Source organism: Parambassis ranga, chromosome 24, assembly GCF_900634625.1.
Source record: "Parambassis ranga chromosome 24, fParRan2.1, whole genome shotgun sequence".
Taxonomy (NCBI): Eukaryota; Metazoa; Chordata; class Actinopteri; family Ambassidae; genus Parambassis; species Parambassis ranga.
This window is the reverse complement of record NC_041043.1, coordinates 2,387,277-2,414,025: the sequence shown is the minus strand read 5'-3', so window position 1 is coordinate 2,414,025 and position 26,749 is coordinate 2,387,277. Positions and strand designations below refer to the sequence as shown.

The window sequence follows — 26,749 nt, the reverse complement described above, 5'->3', positions numbered from 1 at the left end:
ATTTAAACCAATGAGTTATAAAAATAAAAATAATTTGTCATGAATGGGGAAATTACAGTATCTACACACACAAAACTGTTTTTGTACCAATCTGTAATTTAGTTTGGGTTTAAATATGGAGGTCTATGGGAAGTGATTTACATTTTAGCCAGGTCTTTTTTTGCAGCAGATGTTACTGCTTGACAAAATATCACATTTGAAGATGTCACCATGGACTTCAGGACAAAAAAAATAAATAATAGAAGGCAAGTTTAAAGATGGCAATGGATATTTTAGACACATTCATTCAAACTTGGATTGCAGCACAAACACTGTTTGGCAACAGACAACATTTTGATACAAAAACCTGTACCAGCTAATAGTTGAACCCCCACAAGCCTTTTTCATCTAAGGACACCCATCTTCTCTGCTGGATGAGTAACGATGGCCCATCATTTCCCCACCATCTGCTGCCCTGGTGCCAGAGCTCTACGAGAGACTGGCTGTGACCTTGCGGGGAAGGCTGGGCTGCGTGGGCCTGTCTGCATGACATGGACTGTTGCTGCCAGCTGTCCATTTGCTCTGGAGAAACTGTGTGATGAGTCAGTGATGCCTCACCTATTCTGCATCTACTGTAGATCTGGCTGCTAGATTGGCCATCACTATGCATTTTTGTTGCTAAAAAAAAGCCATTTCAAGTGGTCTCTGTCTCATTAGACAGTGTGCAGCATGGTGAACAGCAGAGGGAGACGATAAGCTGTAATGCTGAAAAGGCACAGTTGATGGCTCAGTCCTCTGAGTATAGAATACGACATTTAAAAGGTAGCGATTTCAAATATGACAGCGGTAAAGTCTGACATATTCGACACTGTTGTATGGGGAAGGACTGTGCTGGTTTTCTTCTAACTAAAAGTAGAACCTGTCACGCTTCAGCTTTTCAGTTTCCTCACACACCAAAAAAAAATTTCTGTGCAAACTGCCACCAAGTTAAACAAGATATACAGAGCAGATGGATAGTGTGAGGGGCTCCATGTCTCATAGATACATTTTTAAATCATGAGGCTACCCTCCTACTGCCAGTATGGCTCCTAAAACACCACCCTGACTGTTTCAGATCACATTATGATTACGCAGGTTTGGCTGGTTGGTCACACAAGAGATCTCATTCTGTGTTGTTGCATTGAAGGTATTTTAAGGTATCTTAAGTCTTTAAGATTAAGAATGTTTTTTTTTTCTCAAAACAGGCAGTTTAGAGGGAGATGAACTAATCTAACAGCCCCTTTTAGACCAGTGGGAATTGCGACAGCATTAGCAGAACATTACTCCTCCTAGACTAGTCTCAGAAAAATAACTACCTCCTGCTGCATTCCTTTTGGCTGTACTGTCTCAAACAATAAAGTCAAAACTGCAAACTTGAGGTGAGTAAGAAAGATAAATACAGATTATCTAAACCACCTCTGAAAAGGACCATGACTGAAAGACTTGCTGTGGTAAATGGAACCATGTATGCTGCTGTCTACCAAAACATCCTAATGGATAATGTCCGGCCATCTGTTCGTGATCTCATCACTGCACTAAATAGTGACAGGTGCTTTTATTAGTCTGTGTATGTTCCATCAGTGATCATTTAGACATGATGTGCAGTTAAAATTCAGTATGGACACAGAAAATATAATTAAAGGCAAACTTTATTTGCCTTTAATTAAGTTCTACTCAAGTAGCTGAAATGCTGTCCTGAGACCGCTGAATGTCATATCTGAGGATGACATATGCTTCTCATCAGACCTTTTTATGGGCATGTGTGAGTGCTACCTTTAGATTTATACCACAATTCCAGCCTATGGCACAGTCTGTATTGTGTGTGGTTGTGTGTGTGTTTTGATTTATTTATTGCCTGGGGTAAAGGTATCATACTACTCAGTGCCTGGAGGCACATTTTTTTACTGCAGACATTTCTTTTTGGCAGTCATACACATAGGTTGTATTGATACTACAAGCCCACACAAACTGCGTTATTCCTTTCCACTTCTCCTCACCCTTTTGCTCCTGTCACTGTGCTGTCCAATAAAGCTGAAACGCCTTAAAAACAATAGGTGTCACCTTAAAACAGTGCTGTTGTGATAGTGCTGTGTCTAATCCCAGTGTCCATCATTGCCATCTCCAAGCTTCTGCAGTGTCTATTTTACCCTCTCAGGAGGGGAGAGAAGAGTTCTTAGTTGACAGCCGAGGTCATTGCGCTTGTTTTTAGCTAGGCTTCTGCTGTGACAGGCTTGCACTTTCAAAAATCCTGAAGACGAGCCCTGTGGAGCACAGACTCTACTGCTTTGCCCTTTGAGGTACAGACAATTAAATCCTAGACTTTTAATCCTAAGAAGACGCTGTTTGATGTTGAGGAAAATGATGTAACGCTTATTTTTTCTGACAAATCCTAATATCATGCTTGAAATATAGGTGACCAAAGTTTCAGAGAGTTGAAAGAATAAATGAGGATATGATGTACAGTGAGGTGTGTTTGATCACCCTTTATGGCACATTTAGCATGTTGTTATGGCTCATTAATGTGCCAGACAGCTCAGTGAACATCGCAACAGCATGTGGTTTAATTATTAGGAAGACCAGGATAATCTGTCAAGATGACTGATATGGACATGTGCTCCTCTTGCTGGATACATGTAGTATTTGTGAGCTGTAAATTTTTACAGTATTCCTCTCACATGCTGTATTCTTAATTTATCTCATGATCCTTTTTAGTTAATTTATGACTGATTCGTTTTCCTCTAGTTGTTAGTGAGTCCTACCTTGCAAACCCTCTCCCACTGACATCTGGTGTTGCTTGGCAACCACTCAGCATTTTTGTCAAGGATACCCTTATACCTGTATCATAAAAACACAGTGAAGGCTACATTCCTTGAACTCCTGGTGTGGGTGTTTGAATATTGAATACATTATGCTTCTTACCACACACAACACAGATTATCACAGTCCTATTCTTAAGCCAACGTCTCTGCCTCAGCTATTCTACGTAAAACTTTTTAATCAGCGACCACAGAAACAAGTCCACAAAGAGTTTACACTCAGTGACAGGACTTTTTGTGAGAGATCAATAGAGCATAATGCCCTGAAGGTAGAGTGAGAATGGATTGTATACATGAATGGAATTAAATAGATATAACTGCAAGGTCTTGTGTGATGTGGCTTGAAAGCACATTGCAGAAGGAACATCACTCTTTATGTAGTTATTACTTTAAGACATTATAGTTGTTACAAAATAAATTCTGCACATTGGATGTGTAACTTTTTTTTGTTAAGTGTCCTTTGGTGTTCCCTCCTAGGCAACAAGTTAACAGTCCCTTTTGGATCTAAGATTTCATTGTGGCCCGACAATTAACAGTGTCTGTGTAAGGGCAAGTGTGGCTGCAGGCCAGAGAGTGTTTATGCTGATGTATTCTCTACCAAAATGACTGAAATAGATATGTGAGCTCAATAACTGGTGAATATAGAGCAAGAGAAGAAAGTGGCCTGGTTGAAATCAGGTTTTTTGTGGACAGCAAGATGTGTTTCTGCCATTTAGCTGGAGAAGAGATGGACTACAGGAAGAAAGAAAGCTGCGGGAAGCAGTGTTATGCTCTGGGCAGTTTTCTGTTGCAAAGACTTGGGTCCCAGCATTGTGGCTTTTACTATGACACACACCCTACCTAAACATAACTCAATACAAGTAATTGTTTTAACCAATGTAACACCTATATAAGAACACTTATTCTTACTGTGCATAACATGTGGCTGCAATATTGATAAATTCATTATTTGTCATGTGGGAAATATGCAAGAATTCACCATCACCACCAAATGACATGGTAATAGATTCAGAACAGCAGCTGATCTGCCTGTAACTGTAATTATCTCCACATCCTGCTTTTACTTTCATTAGCAGACTGTCCCCATAGTGTACTAACTGTGAGACAGCCAAACAAGAACAAATTAATAAGACTCTGGAACTGGCCCAACTTTCTCAGAGAAAAACGTCCAGCTAACTGCACAGAACAGTGGGAAAAACATCATGCAGTTGTTATGTGTAGCTCTTCCCTAGAGGAAAATATTGAAATTAACATGCAAATAGAATCCATTTATCAGAAGTTTTAGGTTGAAGCTTCCTGTAGCCACATCCTGTGGCCAGGAAATCCTCAGTATCAGCCAATGTATCACCATTTTATGTCATAAAATCACAATTATGTTGGTCATAAAACACACCACTGAAACGTGTGCACTAAATTACACTAAAGGGTATAAATTACCAAACACATTTTAATTGTTTCTGCAGCTCATTATGTAACTGTAAAATAATATGTATTTTAATTAAAATATTTAGGAATTGATGAATTAAAACAAGATCTGCTGTATCATTATACCTTTAGTTGGATGAGTGGAATATCTGCATATATTAGCTGCCTCTGTCATTTTGCAGTCACCTTACTCAGCAACAACAATCAACAAGCACTTCTTGAACAGATATGGAAAATTCATGGCTAAGATGGAAAGAAGTTACTTCTGGTAGATTACCAACATGCATGAGGTAGAAAAGGTGTGGGCGTAATGTTTAATCTCTGCCAACTGGAGCTGAAACCAACAATAATAGAAGACAGAAGCCAGATGGTGGTGGGTTTTTCTGTTCAGTGTGAAAGGGGCTTTTAGTGATACTGTCAATGAGTGATTGCATATACAGCCTTAAGTCAAAGAGAAGAGAATTACCAAGCTGAATGAGGGCTGTACTAAGTCATTATTTATGCTCATGATGTCCAGCGACCTTGAGTAATTCTGATAAAACTCTTTCCCTGCAGTAAAATCAATGCATGACACACACACACAACCCTTCAGCCCAAAACAAACCCACATACTGCCCCAGATATGGAAGCTGTGTTTTCCCTCTAAAAGCCAGAGTATCAATAATGCAGGTTATTTATTTATTTCTGTAATTAAGTTAGTTTTAACCTCACACTGTGGTGTCAATTAATCATTAAACAGTACATGAAATTCTACCTTACTTAGGTCAGCATAGAGAGGAGGTGACACCTGGGGATTTAAAATAATTTTTAGTTATAACTGAACAAGAAAATGCCATTAAACCAGATAACAGTTTAAAACTATCCCTTTTACGGACAAAACATCTGTTAAGAATGTAAACCAGTAGCCAATAGTATATGTATATGTAGTGTATGTATTCTGCAGGCAAAGACCAACCATGTTTTTATGTGGTTAGAGGGAGAAATTCACCTCTTTCACTTATCTCTCGTTAGTGTGATTGTTGATTCAAAACTGCATTGTATAAAGAAAAAGATCATTTATTGGGTTCCTTTTATATCCTTTTATCCTCTCCATTTCAAAACTGCACGGACACCGTAGTGGGGAAGACATTACTTAAGAGGTGGGAATCTGAACCTGAACTGAGCAATTTATATTCAGGTTACTTATTTGAAATGCAAAATGCTTGCTGCCACACCTTGTTTATTGAGATTTGTGTGCTCTGCTCCATGCGTGATTATCAACAGTGATGCACATTTTTTTGCATATATTTACATGTTAATATTCAAAGCTCTTTTGTAACTCTCAGGATGTTTGTACACTTTAAACATTTCATGTACAATCTAACAGTGTATAGGGAGTGTGTGGAGGAATAGTTGCCAATTTATGCATCGAGGGTTTGTTTGCTGTTAGCATGGTTAATATTATTAAAAAACAGGATCTAATGTGTAACATACACACTGCCAATAAAACAGTCCCCTTGACTGTGTTTTTCCTTGAGGATCTGCTCTTGTTGACTGGGCTGCACCACAAAAACTGAAACTGTTATCCAAGGGATTCCCCCCAATATGACAGCATTTAACCAAGGGAGTTTGTCTGCAGCATCACATTGTCATCACCTATAAGGCAAGATGAGATGATGTTTCAACCTTCTGTGTCCTTAAATACCACCACACCTACTCCCCCTCCCGAACAAAGAGATGCTTTTTTCTAGTCATATTCGTCACAGCCTTGAGCAGCCGACAGACAAAGAAACCTGTGATCATACCCACAATGAGAGCTTTTCTTTTCAATTGTCACATCTGCAATTTTCCTGTCACTTTTATGTCAAGACACAACTGAGAGTAGCTTCATGGCAAATAGACAATTATATTAAATAATCCACAAGTTTCCTGTGCAGCTTTAGAGAAAGTCTCAATAATGGATGTTCCTCCTGCCAGATTCTTTTTGTGATTTTTCTGCTGAAACATTTCGTTTTTTCCCTATGTGAAGACACTCAAACACACAATGAATTGAATTAGTACTAAACGATGAAATATTAAAACCAGGAAATTCTCATTCCATCCATTCTAAGGTTTCCAGAAGATGGCATGACACAGCTGAGCAGAAAGAATGCACACCCTCTTGATTAAGTACAAGTAAATGAACCTCATCAGCAAAGGAGCTCGAGCCTTCCTTCCTGGTTGCAGGGTCCCTGGAAAATTCAGTAGAAAGTTGCAAAATACAAGAAAAACAGAGAACCATCCTGTAAAGGCAATTCAGCACTCTTGAGTTTGCAAGGCGATGTTTTTAGACAAGTCTCACGTTGCTCTGGCAAACTAGGACCGTTACAAATATAGAATATTAGGTAACTTAATTTAATAAATCCTCCTGTAAATTGTATTTTTAAAAAGGAACATGCAAATCATATTCTTTCTCATAAAGTCTCATAAAATGGAGGCTGTAATGTATAACATTAAAATACTATCATGAAATAATTATTCAGATTCGCTAGTGCTATATTGAAAGATCTGTTCATTTAGCAGCCATGTATTACTTAGTAAATCACTACACTGATTAATCAAGCATTCAATAGTTACCATACAACTTGCAATAGTGTTAACATGCCGTGACAATTATTTAATGCAGTAAACATCACAACGGACCCCTCAGTTTTCACAAGGCATCTGCTGGAACAGCCAAAACAAGAGATGTACCTCACTGACAGTCATGCAGGTGTAGCTGTCCAAGGGGGGTTTTAATTACTTTTTAAAGTAGTTTTCATTTGACTTGAGTAGGTTGCAAAGGAAAAATGTAAAAATGAAAAAACATTATATTAACTTTAGGAGACTCGGGCACTCCATTATAATTAAAATTCTTTGACACCCTCAATAAGGCTCTCTAATTACCAAAGAGGGTATCTGAAGAGAACTAAAAAGCAATGCTCTCATTACTAAGGAAATATGAGGTTGGACATGAAGCAACTGTTCAACTTGATATTATGATTGCACCATTTCAACATTTGGAATTTGATATACAGTGGTGTATATTGCTGACTTGGGTGAGTAGAGACAGGGAAGGAGGGGGCCTGTGCAAAGGGGTTTGCACAGATGCCTTGATGAAGATTACTAAGTGTGATAATTACCTGGATTGACCTGTAAATGAACCTGTTGGGTGCATATAGGGGCTGTTCTGTTCAAGTAACCGGGTCAAGACTAGAGTGCCAGCTGAAGTGTTGGGTGAAATAAAAATGACGGGATGTCATATAAATTTTAAACTTAAGGGATAGCAGCCAAAGCATCCTTTGGTACCAGGTGTCCAGTAGAGGCTCAACAAAAATAAGAGTTATGGTCAAGGAGGAGCTTAGAAACTTATTTCTAACAATGGACATTTCCCATTGTCCAGTTTTTGACCAGACACTAATTCAAGCCTTTTGTGCTGTCATTTTTGATTTTACAAAAAAAGAATCTATGCATCAGTTTGTTTGTCTATAGTTATATTTTTAAGAAGAAAATTCAAGTTCAGAGACAAGCCTAAAATTTGTTACTACAGTAGTGTGATGGTCTGGGCTGTTTTGCTGCCTCAGGACTGGACGACTTGCTATGGTAAATCTAACAATGTATTCTGGTGTTTACCAAAACATCCTGATGGATAATGTCCGTCTATCTGTTTGTGATCTCAAGCTAAAGCGCACTTGGGTTCTGCAACAGTGCAATGATCCAAAACACGCTAGTACTAAATGAAGACTTTGGAGTGATTTAGTCAAATCCCGACCTGAATCCAATCGAGATGCTGTGGCATGACTTAAAAAAGGTGGTTCATGCTCAAAGACCCTCCAAAGTGGCTAAATTACAATAATTCTTCAAAGATGAGTGGGTCACAACTCCTCCACAGCGCTGTCAAAGAGTCAATGCCAGTTATCGCAAACGCTTAATTGCAGTTTCGTGCTACTAAGTGTGGACTAACTGAAGATTCAAAGATTGAAGATTCAAAAATTCCAAGATTCAAAGAGGTTCAGTTAAGGTTATACTTAAAAGGCATGCTTTTCTGAGACAACGTGAGTTGAAGTTGGTTTGCAGAAGGGGAAGGTGACAGTCAGTGATGCGCTCTGATGTCTTCACTACTCATTCAAGCAACTTGTGGTCCGCACCAGAGCAGCTGCTTTACCAGGTGGTGGTGGAGCCAGTTAGGGCACTCAGTATAATGCCCCTGTAGAATGTGCAGAAGGCAGAGATGCAGACGTTGAGAGATGGTATTGTCCGTCTCTCTGTAGGTCAGTCATGGGTCATCAGGGTGCAGAGAGGAGGACTGAGAACACTTGAGGTCCACCCAGGTTCAGCGTCAGTGTGGATGAGGAGAAGCTGCCCATCTTCACCACTTAGGGTCTGTTTGTCAGAAATCTCAGAAGTGTGCCTATAAGCAAATTGGAAGGAGTTCAGGGAGTCAGGGAGAGAGGTGCAGATGGGTGTTGTGAGGTGTTATGTATGTTTGTCAGGGTTCTCAGCCAGCCTCACAGCAGGTGTGGTGGTGGCCTTAAACTGGAGTTGTTTTTATTTCAAAAACCTTTTCCGTAAAGATGATGTAGTTTCAGGAAATGCGTGCATCCACACGAATCTGCCGAAACCACTGAAAACGCTGTAGCACATATGCCAGGCCTGTGAGTGGCGCTGTAACGCTATCACAGCAGCACTCCAAAAACAGAGAACAAGACACGGGGCATGCACAGAAAACTTTTGCGTTGTAAAAAGAATTACTAGGGTTGGGTATCCAAATTTTGATACTGTCAAACGCCCTCCACATTTTACCCCAGTATACGTAAAATACCGTGCCGTAAATTACAGGCGAAGACAGGTAGTCTGCGTCCACATGGAGACATGGAATCAGCGTTTTCAAACTAATCCACCCTGGGACCTGTTTTAAAAAGTTGTTTAAAAAACCTCTTAAACGCCGGCTTCGTGTGGATGAAACACCTAAATGATACACAACTTCAGCAGATACTGTCTCAGAGCGTATGTCCAAATAAGCCTGTCAATCATACTGAATAATTGTTAGAGCTGTGTGTGCAAAAGCAACAAGAAAAATGACAAGAAAAAGTCACATTCTTGGAGTTGAAGGTGGAGCCATTGTCAATTCACACAATTACTTTTTTACACAGGACCATGTAGGTTTTGATTCTGTGTGTTATTTTTATACAATATTTAAATTTGAAAACATAAAAAAAGATTTATCACAAAAGGGGGCAAACTCTTTCACACCACTGTATTGACTATTTCAACTGTTAGTCAAGTCCCATTTATTTATGTAACACATTTATATGAAAAAGTAAATAAGAAAAGTTATATATTTCTAAATATACATAGACGATGTAGAGAGTAAAAGTGTTTAGTAAATGTGTTTAGTAAATACTAAACTCCAGCAAATCCCACAAACAACAGTCTCAGTGCAAAGAGTGCAGGGCGAGTAAGACATTTTTTTTATATACTTCTTTTTCTTATTGTCTGGTTTGTTTAAAATGAACCTCAGCACAAACATCACCCTGCCTGACCTGACAAAGAAAACAAACCTCTGTCAAGGGGAATCCAAATGAAAAAAATGTCTGAAAAGTTTTTGATTGACAACATTTCAAAAATCGCTCAGCTCAGCTTACCTGCTTCCACATTCAATCAATGCACGAGCCTCGCTTATACAGAATCTATCACATCCGTTCCTAAGTCCACACTGCCAATCAATAAGTGAGATTCTCTGCTGGCAAGCAGAGCACAATGATCTGACAGCATATGTGCCTCGCTAGGCATAAGATTTAATGTAACGTTAGCTTCAGGTTAATTAATAAGTATACTGTAATAAAAAAATATGGCTTTCAGCTATTTGACTGAACAAATTGATGAATAAGTGAATACTTTACCAGACTGAATAAATTAATAACACCATTTTTTTACTGCTTAGCATAGTTTTCATTAAGTATCCTGGAGCAATTATTGTTTACTTGACACTGAGAGACTAAGTGTAGCATCTGTGATCCTGCCGGTTGTTTTATTGCCTGAGATTTAGGCTGAGATGAACCATGACTGTAAAAACAACATGGTTACAGTGTTTTTTTTTCCTCAAGGGGATTTCTAATGTCTGGAGATGTTTTGGGTTTACCTCTTGCTGCCATTTTCTTTCAGTTAGTGATTTTGGAAATGAAGAGAGCTGAGGTGGAACAAAGCAAACCCAGAGAGACCTGTCAATCAACACCCAAACTCTGTGAAGCCTAAATATTTATCTAAGTACATTAAACAGTAAGTCCTTATGTTCTGTACAGTAGAGATACTGCAGATTTTACACGTGAAGGTTACATGTTGACACTGAATATATATGCTGTTCGGAACAGATGGTTGGCTTCTTGTCTACAGCCTGTTATATCTGTTATGCAGGTGAGCTTTAGCTTATATACTGTGGATGACGTCTAACCCACGACTGCCTCCCCTGCTATATCGGCCAACAGAACAGATGTAAAGTGTCTGTGTAAGTCAGCAGTGCCTTCCAGTAGGTGCGTTTGACTTCATGTACATCAAGGTACATCAGGTCAGGGCTCAGCATTTGTAATGAATCCTGGGATTTGGGGAGCACAGGCTCCCATCAGCCAGCTCTCTGACAGTCTGACCTACTACCAGAGTGACAACAATGTGGCAGAACAGCATGTATCTAATATCTTGAGCATCTTAGTTAGGACTGAGAAACTCTTTTTGTTATTCAGTTCCAAACTTATTCGCATAAGAATTATTATGATTATATTTCAACTTAAAATTCTAACAAACATCACAGTTTTCTAGACGGATCTATCAGTAAACACTGATCCACAATCTTCACTAGGGATGGGTCGGTTCACTTAATCCACGGTTCGGTTTGTATCACGGTTCTGAGGTCACGGTTTTTGGTTCGGTTCGGTTTACAATGTTGAGGTTTTTTCTACTTTTAACACTCTGGAAATACCACAGATAAGCACAAAATATACACTATATCCTAATTATCCAACATTTACCATATTCAAGAATTAGTTCAGTGTTTCCCCATCATTATATCAGATCAAGTCAATTTCATTTCTTTTTAATTTCTATATAGCACCAGATCACAACAGAAGCCATTTAAGATAACCTTTCCTATAGAACAGGTCTACACCTTGTTCTTGTTCTTGCATGGTTGTGCGTTTACAATTCACCGCTGCTGTCTGCGCACAGAGGCACGATGTGTGTACACACACAGACACATGCACAGACACACAAACACAGACACGTGTGCGCACATACTCCCACCGCCTGACAGAGAACGACATGCTAGTTGGATAGCCTGAACTCTATGACTACGCTAAGCTATGCAATGCTAACAGTACTGATGTCTGTGGTTTTATTTTTATTTTTGCCATTGAAATATATTATTTACATCCCGCTCTGTGAGTATTGACGGGACCAGCGGCAGCTTTGCTCACGATTGGACGCAGAGTGGTGCTCTGCCTGCAGCTGAACCTGCTGCGTGAAGCTACAGAGACTGACCGGCTGTGAGTGCGTTGAGGCGGGGGAGGCTGCTGCTTGTCGAGGAGAGTAGCTGACTGCAGAATGATACGTGCTTTCATGTCAGTCTTCAAATGTCACCAGAGAGAGTCACTAGTTGCTTTTGATTAAAAAAAGTTTAGAAAGCCGCGAAATGTAGCGAGAGAGACGCCAAGTTGGCAACACTCGTCTCTATGCTGTGGTAAAAATGCCTCCCTGTATTACTTGATGCTCATATCCAGAACCGAACAGGTTCAGTGCCCTGAAACACGTGTACCGAACGGTTCGGATTTTTTTCCTGAACCGTCCCACCCCTAATCTTAACAGATCATCAGAAAAGATTGTTTGATATCATGTGTCAATTTGGTGTATCATATCAAAACCAAAAAGAAGAAAAAAAAGATCAGAAGATGTTGTTTTTCAGAAAACAAGTCACCTTTTTATTTATTTAGTGGTAACACATCTAGTTTACCATGGCTGTGTCAGGTTTTCTGTTAAAGGGTGCATATTCCCTGAAGCTGAATCTGCTGCCACACAGTCACTAAATATATTATGTTAACATGTTTAGTCATTCGGTTTGGCTACATAAAGAGGCCTATCATCTCTGTGTCAAGAGACAGGTGGTTGCCACAGCAACATGCCTTTTTACTACCTCTAAACACAAATGCTGGGACCCTGCCTGAACATCTCAACAACACGTGGCTGCACCCTCAGTGACCTGACTGAAAATCTCTATCCTGAATGAATTACACAACTCAAGCACTTAAAATGAATTAACCCCTATTGCTAGTTTTTGCTGTTGTTGATGTTGTAGTAACATGAAGTGAGTATTTTTATCTAGACAATCCATCCACTGACAGTAATGTAGATCTTATTCGTGCAAACAAGCTTGTCTTTCATGAGGTGATTTTCAGATTTCAATATTTTTCTTTTGTTGACTTGAATGAACAAAAAGTATTATCTTATTTATATAGATTATTGTAAAACTCACCTCTGTGTAGTTTTTCTCTGCATCTGCTTGAGCAACATGCAGCCAAGTGTAGCATCATTTAATCGGTTGTCAGCACAGCCAACAGGAGGAGGGCCTGTCTTCCTTTTTTCATGTGCTTTTGCATTTTGGTCAGCCATCATTAACGTTCAACTTTTTACATGGGCTGCTTGACAATCTGGTGTATGCTGTACAGGTATTGGAGATGAGCTGCGCTCCACTGTTTATCCTTCTCTGTCTCTCACTCCTTCTCTCTCTCCCGCTCTCGCTAACTCTCTCTTATTCACTCTGCTGCAGTCGGCTCCAGACAGATGGAGCAGTACATGACAAAACAGCCTAATTAAGAGAGTGGTGCACCTCTGAAATCCCACATGTGGAAAAGCCTTTTCAGAGCCACGACAGAATATGTTGGCAGCAGGAAAAGAAGAAAAACATTTTTTTCATTTTGCATCATCTATCTTTGTACTAAAAGTGCCTGTACTACCCAGAAACACTGCAAGAGCTTGTAACGAACACACCATTAAAATGTACAGTTTCTGTGGTATGTCAGCAGCAGTCAATGCAGGCAAAATGGAAATTCTTATTACATGGCTGGATACATTTACAAGCTTTTAAAAATTGTTAAAGATTGTTAGATATATACACAAAGAAAGGTAATATCCCATAGAAACCTGTATCCTGTCAACACCTGCCCAATTAAAAAAAAAGATGACTGACATGGGTAAAGCCAAGTATACTTTTGTTTAAATGTAAAGGAATATAAGACATATTCTACAAGTAAAAGATGGCCTCTTAGATTCATCTGATCACTAGGCTATTGTTTTGGACCACTGGTCAGACACAACAAGAAACATGAAACCAAATGAATATTGATGGAGAAAAGTTCAGCTTAGAATAGCTACTGATAGTTATATGAAATATGGGGCATTTCACCAGTTTATTTTGCTGGGACATAATGACCTAATGTACTTAAGAGTATCTTCAGTACTTATATTGCATGTCTTTCCCAGTACTAATATCTGAGAGTCTCTTCTAAGGAGGTGCTTCATGAAGCCTGTCTGTATTAATAGTGCAAATTGTTGTCTTCACTTAGGTTTAACTAGCTCAAAAACCATTTTATGGGCAATTACAGCGTCACAAAGTAATAAAACAATACAGTAGAACCTAGTAACACATCCACATTCAACACATCATATTATGGCAATTACTACAGTTACACATAATAATAATAATAATAATAATAATCCTGGAGTTACTTTGTCTGCGTGGGTGACCAGGACCTGTCAATCAAAGTCAGTGAGGTTGCTTCTGCTGTAGAATAAATGTAAAGGGGTTATGGTGTTACAGGGGATTGTTTCACTTTTGACTTTCCATGTGGCAAAGTCCAGTGAGTGACACATATGTGGTAAAGTCTTTTTCTGTACATGTGCTTGCTGCAGGCAAGGAGCTGCACAAAGCTGATGTCTGTCCACATGCTATAGATCATATGAGCATCACTTTTAAGAGCATTAAAGAGCAGAAACCTTTTTTCACTCTTGTTTTTTAAAAGTAAAAATGTTATTAATTTTAATTAAGAAAAAATAATCTATGTTTTACTGAGATGATATGTTTAAGAGATGAATTAAACCTACATACTTATTTACCAAGATACTGAATTACATTATATTTATAATGATAATTACAGTACACATGTACATTTGTGTAAACATGTTAAACACCAAAATTCATATTAACATATGAAGAAGAAGAAATAGCTGGAAAAATCCACATGCTGCAGCACCTATTTAGCCTGTCCATTCTTGTTATCTAAGTGTTGAAGAGTTGAGTGTTGCCAGTGTGACTTACAAAATGTCCTGTAAGCTTTCGTGCAGAGCGTGAAATTTGAGTAGTAGGTGGGAGTATAAAGAGTAAAATAAAATAGTTGCAGTGAAGTTTTCTAAAGTTTTCTTATATAAAATTATAATCTACTGGTAACACTTTCACATCATCATTTAATCATCTATTTCGGTTTTTTGTGTAGAGTTAAATAAACAACCAAATCAGTCTATTTATTGATTAGTGATGATATTGTCACATTACAGACAAACAAAATGTATAATGGATACTGAACCACTAAACCTACTGAGAAGGGGGCGTTACACAGTATGAGCTGAGTGGGATAGCTTCTTCTCCAGGCTGCAGGGGGGAATCTGGGGCTGCCCCTGGGGATGAGTCATGTCAGCAAGTTTTAGGATTTTGTTTTCCCAGTTCAGAGAACTCCTGTGTGAAGCAGTTGGAAGCGGTTGAAATGATTGCATGTACTGTATGTACATATATGAGGAAATTAAATGTACACATTGTAAACCATTTCTGACCAGCAGACAACTACCAGTACCTATGCCGTCATGATGTAAATTAAAGCAGTATCTGTGGGTTAATTTATGTCTGTAAAACATGTTTAAAGATTAAAGATAAACTTGCAGTCTGTACAAAGTAAAACTTATGCACAGCCTGGTTATATATTACATATTGTAGGAGTAGTTTCCATGGAGATGTGTCAACATTTGCAACAAGACCTGAATGAGGAGTGGCAAACTCCTACACCTCGGTTTTTCCTCTTGTCATATGCAGTGATATATTTTGGTATTTTGAAATGATGGATTAGTAACTGAAACTTGAAAAAAGAGCAGATTTATGTTTCTGTCTGATCATCTCATATGGCTACCCTAATGTGTTATACTTGGTTAGATTGGTAGTGGAACTTATAGGCACAAGGGCAAACACTGCCAATAGATGTGGCCTAAGGCAATGAGGTTACTACTTATAATTTTAAACTAAAGTTTACAATACAACCGCCATAAATGCTCTGAAATACAACTTATTGTATGTGGTGCATGTAGAATGCTTGAAGTATCTTTGCATGTTACCCAAAACCATACACAGACACACTGAGGAAAAGATATGTTTCAGTTTGGTAGGCAGAGGACCATAGCATTTGTGTTAAATCAAAGTAGTGGTGTAGGAGGCTTTACAGCAGGCTGCAGCACAGTGAGCTGTGATTGACTATATAGGCTCCTTATTTGGTATTTTATTCCGCTGAAGGGTGTAGAGAAGAGACTGAGGCTGTGTCCAGGGTGTGTGGCATCACTACAACATCAGCCAGTGTCTGCCTGCTGAGGAGAGAGCAGTGGGAGGAAGTGGGCGAATATCAAAAGGTGAAAAGCGGACTCTGCTGCAAAGCTGCATCCAAATGAATATGATTTTATCTCAGTTGCAAGTAAAAGGTCTGTCTCTTTTACCCCTTACATAATCATTTGTTTGTACAAGCAAAAACAGGAAGCCATTTGTTGTATTCACAGTACTGTTGGAGTTTGCAGTCATTTTTGTGCAAAACAGGACCAAGAGTCTGCCAAAAAGTAGGCCGCAAAACAATTATTCAAATTGTGATAATGGTAAACACTTTCAAATAACAACTCCTCAAGCATTTATGCTGATTTCATCTGCAAATAGTGACATAAAATACCTGTGAGAAAAATGAAACAGCATGTGGCTAGCTCCTTCTTGCCACACTAGGTTCTGTGCTCTCACTGTTAATTTTTTTTCAAATTATGATAGGTAGCTGATCATAACACAAGTACTTGGGTAAATAATTCCTTCCCAGAACTTCACCAGAAACAGCCCAGGAAATGATTTTATCCTTAAAGCATTAAGCTCAACAAAGTTTTGTAACTATATCAATCAATCAAACTGTGACTGACAACAACAAAGAAATCAAATAATAAATCAAACTCGTGAAAAAGAAATAGTCCAGTTATGTGCTACGTCTCCACCTCTAAAAGTGGGCTTTTAGAGGATGCATGCAGTCTGTGTAAAGACAGCATGCCTGCATATTTACAGTCACATGCTGTATGTGTTTTTCAGGTTTCATTGACCATCAACTTATTCTGTCATTTATGTATGAAGGTATGTTGTTTCTCTTGGCTAGCAGCTCCAAAATATTTACACTTCAAAAGTTATTGTTACTGTTACTGTTAATACAGTAACTTGTGACAACAAGCAAATCAAATCACATGACATGAAAACTAAATTCAAACAGCTGAGAAATAAGTGTAGCCAACTACACTGTTAATCTGTGATTGTAAAGGGAGCGAACTACATTATGCTCTTGATCATTATCAGCTCTTGCTTGCCTGCCTAACAATTATGAGAATCATGATGGTGTCTGATAACTTTGTAGCTACATCTGACTTAGCGTGTTTAGAGACTGGTGGCTTGTTTTATTCAACAAACATCTGATGTCAGTCTTTAAAGATCAGTTCTGGAACAACTCAGAGAAATGTTAATAGTTCATTGAGAACTTTTCAACTGTGATCAAAAATGATCAAGGTGTAACTGTATCCTGGTTACAGTTACAATCTAAAGAGATGGTAATTAGAATACAGTTACATTGTTGAAATCAGTGGATAGTGTTTATTCATTCAAATCATTGTCTTCATTTAAACAAAGATCTTGTTTACAGCAGATGTCTGACTTTCTCCTGATTGCTTGTCTCATTGTGTGGTTATGTACATGTGTATGATAGTGAATAGTCATTGGAGTGAGAGCTCTTATCATCAATACAAAATCTTTGATCAAAGCTCAAGTTTTTGTCATGTCAGCAAACTGGACAGAAAGCTGCAGGCGACAGAGAGGACAGTGCAGCCGGACTGATGGGGGTAAGAGTCAGGATGAACAGTGAAGAGTGAAGGTGTCGGGTTGTGTGCTTATAATGCTTCTTAATTATGATGCCGGTACACTGTTAGCATCACTAGAATGAGTGAACTAGTTGGCTCTGATAAGCTGCTGATAACATTTGAGTCTGTTTTACTGTATATACACATTCAAATATTGTTTCATGTGTGTAGAATGACTTTGGTTGCATTGTTTTAATTTTTTTTTTAATATTTTGACAGCATTCTGTTGTATTTCTGTTTCTCTAAAGAGAATAACAATTATGTGAATGCAGTCAGCTGTAACAATCTTGACATTTTTTATTGAATGTTTTATACCATCCCCTGTAGTAAGCAGGGGGTGATTGCTGCATTCAATCACTTAAAATGCAATGTAAGTAATCCAAGTATGTAAGATTGAGTTATGTAATGGAATACATTACAAATTACATTTTGGGACATGTAATCTGTATTCTGTAACTGAATACTTATTATACTCTACAGTTTGCTGCCTGTTGCTCTTTCCTTCCCTGTGGCATTAGCTAGCTGTGCATTGGTGTGGAGGAGGAAGGCCTCATTTATTCCAAGTTATGCAACCATCTTGGGAAAAATGCTGGCCAGGCACTGACTGCAGCATAGCAGCAGAGCTGTAACTTAGCAGCCAGCAGCATAATGCTCTCCCAGAGAGGGCACAAAGAAAGGCTTTCCTCTCCATCCCCACTCCCCCAGTATGTGACAGGAAAACACATATTACAGGTTACATCAGGTGCTGACAGAAGCACATTTTGAAAATATCCTGTTGATCGTGCAGTACAATAACTGTTGCATAAGATACAGCTCATCAATGTTTAACAGACGTGCAGTGTTAGCTAAAGAGGCAGTATTTGCATCTTTAGAATTTATTGTCCTAATTGAAAAAAATTCAGATCTGCATGTTAGCTATCTAGTGAAATGTCACTGTTAAATGTTACAAGGGCTTGTTTTGATTTTTGACAGCCCAGAATGATACTGATACTGTTGTGGGTTCAGATGTGTGGTCACATGACTTCTCACTTGAAACCTCACCTCAGGCAGATAAGCTAGAGGCTAAAGGTGAATCAGTTCATCACATTGTAAGTGGGTGGTACTGTCCAAGACTGAGGAACTCATCCTTCTCCCTGATACTGCCTGTAGGCTATCTACACTTGGCCCTATGACACAGCTTCCTTTTTTTCTTTACCAGTTTGTTGAGCCTGCCGGCATCCCCTTCCTTGATGCCACCTCCCCCGCATACAGAGAACATCACACTGGCCACTACATATTAGCAGTAGGGCAGTCTGATGCAAATATTGGATGACACAAGCCTCCTCTGGCAGACACTTGATATCTGTTTGCATTGTCAGAGTAAACCAAGATGTTATATGATATGAACTCCCATAACTAACTGTACCACCTTCACATTCGTGCTATGGCTTGGTGGCAGGTGTCACTGGCCTTCTGCTCTGCTCTGAAATCTCCTACAGGCTACTTCAGTTGCCAACAAAGTTCACTGCAGCTCAGAGAGCTTTAGCTTGAATATGGAGTTAAATTTCAGTGCAGATTAGATGTCTGCTCATCTTGGGTTCATTTATATTCACTTAAGGTATGGATTAGCTCATAGTGGATAAAGTTTTTCAAAAATGTCAAGCATATTGTCAGTCTGTTCAGGTAAAAAGAAATATAAACGATTTAAAAACAGCTAAAACTACCCTTGATTCAAATTCATTATAAAGCAAGGTTTGGTTTAGCAAAGGTAGTCCTGAATGTATCTGTGCATTTCAGGAGGAGTAAATGTAACGTAATAAATTATTACTCTGAACCACTACACTGTTTTTCTTGTCACCCTCAAAAAATGATGTGACTTGAATGGAATGAGTTGATAGCTGGAGAGACTAATCTGGGTTGAAAGATTAGTCTCCAAACAGCTGATTGTGTGGAAATTAAACCATCGTCATCTTCATGAGAGTTTATGTAATCGGGATCCTGCAGTGATCATTGACAGAAAATACAGATTAGGCTGACTGTTTACTCCACGGACGAATACAGTTTGTGCCTTCTAAATGTGTACTGCATATTTGACGATATTCATGTTGCCATGTAGTGACACATTGCTGCATTTGTCTGATTCTTACAAGCAGATTGGTGCAACGTTTTTTAATTCCTTTAGTTTTCTTTAATCACAGGGCTTGTATAGATGCAGGTTGCTAATTATCTATTAGCAACCTGTATCTATACAAGGAACTACATAAACAATGATGACTTGCATACAGCTAGTTGTGCCAACCAGGCTGGGACGCCAGTAGCCCAAGTAGATATAAAGGTCATACTGCCCAGATTATACTACTAAGCACTGTATTTGCTCTCAGACTGGGCTGGTGTAGGATTCTGGGACTGATAGGTCAGAGAATGGTATGATTGAGATTATTTACTTTTCCTGTAACCCAGAACATCAAGATCTACCCAAATATTTCAATTTTAAGGAAGAAAAACAGGTCACTGTCTGAGAGTCTTTTGACATAATACTGTTTCTCTGACAGTACAACCAATCACTGTATTGTGCTTGATCCAACCATAAAATGTGCTAAAGTACCATGTACAACCAACATGCATTTATTTTAATCCAGTGTTTAAAGCAACACAACTTACTTACTTACTGGGAAAATTGCTCTTGGGCTCCTCATATATTTGGAAGGTGCCAATATTCATAATCAAAAATATTAATCGTGACAGGAGCCTCCAGCATGAAGAGGGTAAAACATGTATTTATGTACACACTGATGAGACAGTAAACAACGTCCAGCTGATTTTATTGATTAGCTAAACCACCTAACTTAAATAAAACTTGGCTAATGAACATGTAACCCGCTCTTTCTTGAGGCCTGTCCCCTGTAGACAATGCCCTGTTACTCTGTGCTGTGGTTTTGATGGAGCGTGGATGTACTGTAGCTGGGCCATTGTGCAGGGAGACACAAGCAGCAGATGCAGGGTTCTGGATTGTGGCTGAGACCTTTAGTAGGACTTCACTGCACCAAACATACAGTCCATCTTTTGTGAGAACATCACAGCTGAAACACCCTTGCAGAATAACAGATCACTACTTTATTGCAGTGATGACAGAACAGAGTAAATTACTTGTGACTGCAATTAAACCAAACTGTAGTTAAACATCCTATTAAACACCACAGATCAACATTGTGAGTTATCTATTTCACTAGATGAGTGGTTTTAGTTTATAACGTAGAACTTAGAATTATGCAGGGTGCCATCGATGCTACTGTCCTTGCAGAATAACAGAGAGCTATGAAGGCGCCCTGTGCCAACTTCCCATTAGAACTATGGTGTCCATGGAGGGGCTGCTAGCTGCTTTCTGACCAAAATGACTGTGCTACTGTGCCACCCAGTGGTAGAACCTAAACCAAAGCCTTACAAACACAATCTGGCAAGTAAAAAACTTCACTAACAAAAAGCATACAACATAGAATCTCAGCACACGATAACTTACTAATCCAGTTCAGAGAATAACAAGCTACATAGCTCCATGTTAAAGCTGCCAGCTAACTTAACCTCCAAGCTGCTACAGTGACATATGCCTGAAATATGCCATAAAGCACGTTGTGTAGTTCCCTGTGTATTCCGACCTGAAACACAGAGTTTATAGTGGTGGGGCAGGCACTGCCCCTGTCAGGCTGTGAAGGAAGGACCAGTCATACTGTTATGAGATAATATGTCAAAATTATTTTGTAAGCATTATTTCAATAGAATAAACAACTTCGTATCACAGGAAAAACTGTGTTGCATGGTATGATAATGTAGGCTCAGTTAATCGAATGCGCCTGATAACCACTAGATGTTGGCCTACATTATACTGTATGTAACAGACGATGTCTTGTCAATGCACACATATACAGTACACACTCACTGTGCATTCATTACTATTGTTAGCTTCTATTTGACACGTTTTGTTGCCTGAGCAACCAGTTGATGTCATCTACTTCAAGGCAGTGAATTGGCGAAATAGAGACAGGGGACTTACTGAGACAATAGAGAGTTATGATGGTGGAAATGAGAGGAATGTGGGGAACAGAGAAGCATGGCACTATACTCAATATAGAGTGATAATTATCTGTAGCACTACATCAATTCCTTCCCGTAGTCACATACACTGTGTTCCTACATTAACCAATAACCTCTCCAACAACACATAACATGATGACAAAAATGTGTGTTTATAGTGTTTCACTGTAGTTAAACCAATATTCAAAGTAAGGCAATGAAATGACATCAGTAATCAGTGATGTTTAAATGAAGTTGCTGGCAATATCATGCAGCAATGCTGTTTTCCAGCCTGTATTTATTGAAAGACAATAACAACTAGGTCCACTTTGAAAACAATATTATGAAAGATTAATTTAAGATGGTATATCAAGCATCTTGCAGCTTCAATTCATTTCCAAATCACAGCACAGAAGACTGTAGTTTATATTACAAATGAAGCCACGGAGTTAAGAATCAAGAGCTTGATCATATTACATACTACAGTATATGTGTCTTTTTTCCCTCTGTTTTTAAAGCCGGGATCCACCCGAAACAACCTTGAAAATCCTATTACAGTTCCTGGGTTTTCAGCAGTGGTTGCCATGACAACTGTGCATTTTATTTCTGGCTCCTTTGAAAATGGTGTGTGAGATCAGAGATTCCAAACGTTATGTAACACAATGTGGTACAGACTGGGGTTTCCTGCTGCAGAGAACTTTAAGTAATTAATTACAAGGGAATGGCATACACTGAAGGCGCTTCAACATTATCTGCCTGCTTTACCTTCCAGCTTTTGTCACACATGGGTAATATGTAGACCACAGCTATCAAATGTTATGCAGAGAGCTATGGACAGATTAATAATGCTTCTTATTTTGTTGAGGCGCTGTGTCTTGTGAAACATACAGCACATAAAGCAAAATCTGTGTGCTTGACAATAACACTGGTAGTGCCTGTGACAATATAAATTATAATTAACATCTAATCAATGGATAACAATGGATTATCTTTAATGGGGTTATAAGACAAACTGACTTTACATCATGTCAGGATTTAGCATTTTTGTTTGTTAGAGCATGTTATTATTTAGGTTTATTAAGTCATAATCAAAATAATTACTTCAAAAACATCCAATTAATTATTTTTTTTCTTTTGACTGTACATGTTTATTCCCCTCTGTTTTTTAAATAAAGAATGTATTCATAAAGCAGAGGAAAGAGCTTGCACTGGTTATGTTATAAATATCTGCAAAGGTAACTAGAATACATTATATGAAGAATGAATGATAGATGTCCCTATTAATTTGTGGTTTCTCAGTTTTATGCTGGAGTAGTTTTTAACTCATAAAACTGATGCTTTTGACTCTTTTTATGTCCCTCTGACACTGATTATTACCCTCAGGTGTTGTAGACAGCATCCTCAAATCTTTGCCACTGGAAGCGCATATTCTTTCAAAGAGACACACACACCACAGTATTATTAGTAATCAACTACTATAGAACATAATAACGGTCATATGAAATTAACAGACAGACAGAATTAATTACTCTTAAATGAGAAAAACTCATGGGAGCCTGACCAGTATTCACACAATGGCGGAGCAAAATTGTTGGCTGACCTTTTAAAAACCATGAAGAAGCTACGTCATTTTCGTCCTCTAAAAGTCTCTTTGAAGATAAAAAAAAATGCTCCTTGTGATTACTACCCAGAGATGTGCACATCTCTTCCAAAATAATTAGGCGTACAGGTAATAATGATAAGCTCTTCACTGCAGGCCTTGAGAAATAATAGATTTTCTGACAGACTCCAGAGAAGTTAGCTCAATTAGTTAAGGGAATCATCCCTACCACACAATTGGGATGGGATCTGGGGCAAAATAGGCTTTTACCTTTAAAGTGTAATTTCATAATCACAGCTGTTGCTCTGTACTTGTGTAGTCTGATCTAGGCAATAATTTAAGATTAAATAAGAAATCTGTCCAAGTCTATCTCCATACTGCACTGTTGTATATAAAAAAGCGGTTTAGAGGTTATGTTATTATTATTATAATGCCTGCTATGCCACATTTCTGACATCATCAGGTTAATTAGTTAACATGGTCTGTCTGAATATGTATTTTATTCTGGACAAAGCATAACAAGAAAATGAAATGTACCCTCATAGTTCACATACAGTAAGAGATTTGTAATCATTAGAAATGTCAGATGGATATGAATTCATCTGTCCTACTGATGTCATTACAACAGCAGCAACTTCAACTCTTCAACTTCAATCACAACAATTCTATGTATCTTATGTCTTCCATCTTGTCCCCCCTCTCTGAAACAGACCAGAAGCTTTCATCTTGGTCCCTGTCTCGACAGTTCAATGAAGGCAGACGCCCCCCTCCAGCCAGGAACATGAAGGGCTTATCGGGCAGCCGTTCCCAGCACCAGATTCCTTTAGCCCATGGCTTGGACTACGACCCCCATGTCCATGACATCCACGCTCACCATGGCTCTGACTCCCGCCACACGTCCTACCTGCTCAGCCCCACAGAGAGCTGTCCCATGGACTTCCACCACCGCTACTCACCACGCAGCTCCATCCACTCTGACTGCATGATGTCCCCTGTCATGATGCCCCCAACTGCTGCATCTGATCACATCTCCAGCAGCACTTTCCCTAGAATGCACTATAGCACTCAGTATTATGACTCAGCTACACGGGACGACTGCGCTGCCATTACAGCCTCTGCCACCTCCCCAGCTGTTGCTGCGGCTGCGGCCGCGGCAGCTGCCTCTTCCCACCACGCTGGCACCAAGAGCAACCGCCTTCCTGCAAACCTACTGGACCAGTTTGAGAAACAACTGCCACTACACCGTGACGGCTTCCACACGCTACAGTACCAGCGCACCTCCACCACCACTGAACAACGCAGTGAGAGTCCAGGCCGCATCAGACACCTTGTTCATTCTGTCCAGAAGCTTTTCACCAAGTCCCACTCCCTGGAAGGATCATCCAAAATGAATGGCACAAAAGGTGATATTATAGGAGGTGGAGGAGGAGCAGGGGGTTATCACCATCATGGTCACCATTCCACTAAACATGGTAGCAAGAGGAGCAAGAGCAAAGAACGAAAGCATCGCTCTGGTGGGTGGTGGAGCTCAGATGATAACCTGGACAGTGACAGCACCTACCGCACACCTAGTGTAATGTCACGGCACCATGGGGAACATGTCAGCCACTGCTACCCAGATTCCATGCACAGCCACCATTTTGGAGACCTGTCACTCAAGACCTCAAAGAGTAACAATGATGTCAAGTGCTCAGCCTGTGAGAGCATGGCCATGGCACCTGAGGGGAAATTCATGAAGAGAAGCTCCTGGTCGACGCTAACAGTTAGCCAAGCCAAGGAGGCCTATAGGAAATCATCACTTAATTTAGAGAAGCCCATGATGCATACAGACCTCAAGTCTTCGCGGACCTGTCACTACCTGCAGGTTAGTGCTACTTTTTTATAGATATATTTGATGGACAAGAACAAAAATATAACAAAAATAATAGATATGGTTTACAAGGAGTAACTGAAGGTTTTAATTTTATTTAGCAGAGCCTTACCTAACTGCAAATATAGCTAACGATAACTGAGATCAATATGCACTGATCTTCATTGTGGCCCTTCAGAGTAAAATGCAATGATTGATGTATTGACAATAAGTCCTGCCAGGGAGTTTGCTCTCCTGGGGGCAATTACAGTGTCCATGCATGTGAGAAGTCAATATATTTAACCAGGATTCCCTTTGTCTGGTCACCTCAGGGAGCTATTGTCTATTGAGATGTAGGGTTCAATTGAGGAAAATCAATGTCATGGCAGACAGCACTGAGAAAAACACTGAGCTACACTGCATTGTAGGAAACACAAATACTTTGCGCCTTAATAGAAAAAGAAATATCTTGTTCAACTGGAGCTGTTGTAGTAGGTGGTTCACATTTTTTGGACCTCTATCTTTGCTATCCCACTGACACTTGATTAGTTTACAGGTGCTGGCTTATGAAGCATAGTCAACAGCCAAGTATCTGGCCTTTCACCAATCGGTGGTTCTTGCTTTTTCATTATTAATATTCAGCACCCAGCAATTGCTTATTCAGTGACTCACAGTAGGTACAGCATTAGCTTAAGGTCTTGCTGCAAATAGCTTGACATAAACGCAACTGATGGTCTACTAATAGTCACATGATCACATGGATTCCAGTGCCTTCAAAAATTTGATTTAGACTCAAAAGATGAAGCATCATTAGGCCTTCAGATATTTGTGGATGGGCTATATGGATGTCTTGAGAACACTTCTCCTGGGTAAAATCAGCCAGGACTTCCTTCTCAGTCTACTGTGAAATGGTTGTCTGTTTGGATGAGAAGAGCTCAAGTATTAAAGCCTGCCTTAACTCCCAGAAGATAATGGAGGCCATCTACTAAAATTGTACTATAATCTTTTTCACTTATTGCCCAGTTAGAGTTGTGCTTGTATCTCAAACACACATGAACTTCAAATGAGGGTAAATAGCTGCCCTGTTTACTAATATAAAATGAATTTAATGGTGCTATATTAATATAAACCTTTAAATAGTTCTTTGGAAGCATTATTTCAAATGGAGACTATGTTAAAATTGCCTGATATATGTGTATTGCTGTGTGAAGTGCACGGTTTCACAAAAACTGCAGTTGTTTGTGCGCAATTGGAAGTCTCTGTCAATAAAGAGGCTCTCTAAACTGGCATTTGACAAGCTTATGTGTCAGCAGGCAGAGACCCTGCAGCTGCCACATGGGCACATTCAGCACTGAGCGTGTACACAGGGAGCCTTATTCAGTGGAATAAGTGACAGGAGGCCTTCACAGAAGCTATGGTCAACATGCTGCATGCTTGCCAACTTTTATCTATTTAATGCTGGGTCTTTTAGGTCTATGTTTACTGGTGATGAAGAAGACAGGTCTGCACTGTTTGTAGCAAGTGACAAGTTGGCCTTTTAAGCCAGCAAAGGTAGGGTAAAGCTAATAAACAATGACTGCTAGACATGATAAGAACAACTCAACATTGCTGTCAAAAACCTTACAGAGAAAAAAATGCAGGGCTGAATTATATTCAGTCATTTACAGCTATAAAAAAATTATTTGTACGCTGCCAATGGGGCCCAGTCCATTGGGATAATGCTACAATCTATTCAATAATATTTTAATAATTAAAAATAATTTACTTAGT

The 26,749-nt window shown here is 39.2% G+C and overlaps 1 protein-coding gene across 1 annotated transcript in view; it reads left to right on the top strand.

Moving 5' to 3' along the window:
• The window catches only part of LOC114428653 (disks large-associated protein 2-like), a 74,217-nt gene that overhangs the window by 19,179 nt on the left and 28,289 nt on the right, over positions 1-26,749 (top strand). Inside the window, exon 2 of the mRNA XM_028397253.1 lies at positions 23,841-24,994. Coding sequence (XP_028253054.1) covers positions 23,841-24,994 — 1,154 coding nt within the window. The remainder of the gene's footprint in view (positions 1-23,840; positions 24,995-26,749) is intronic.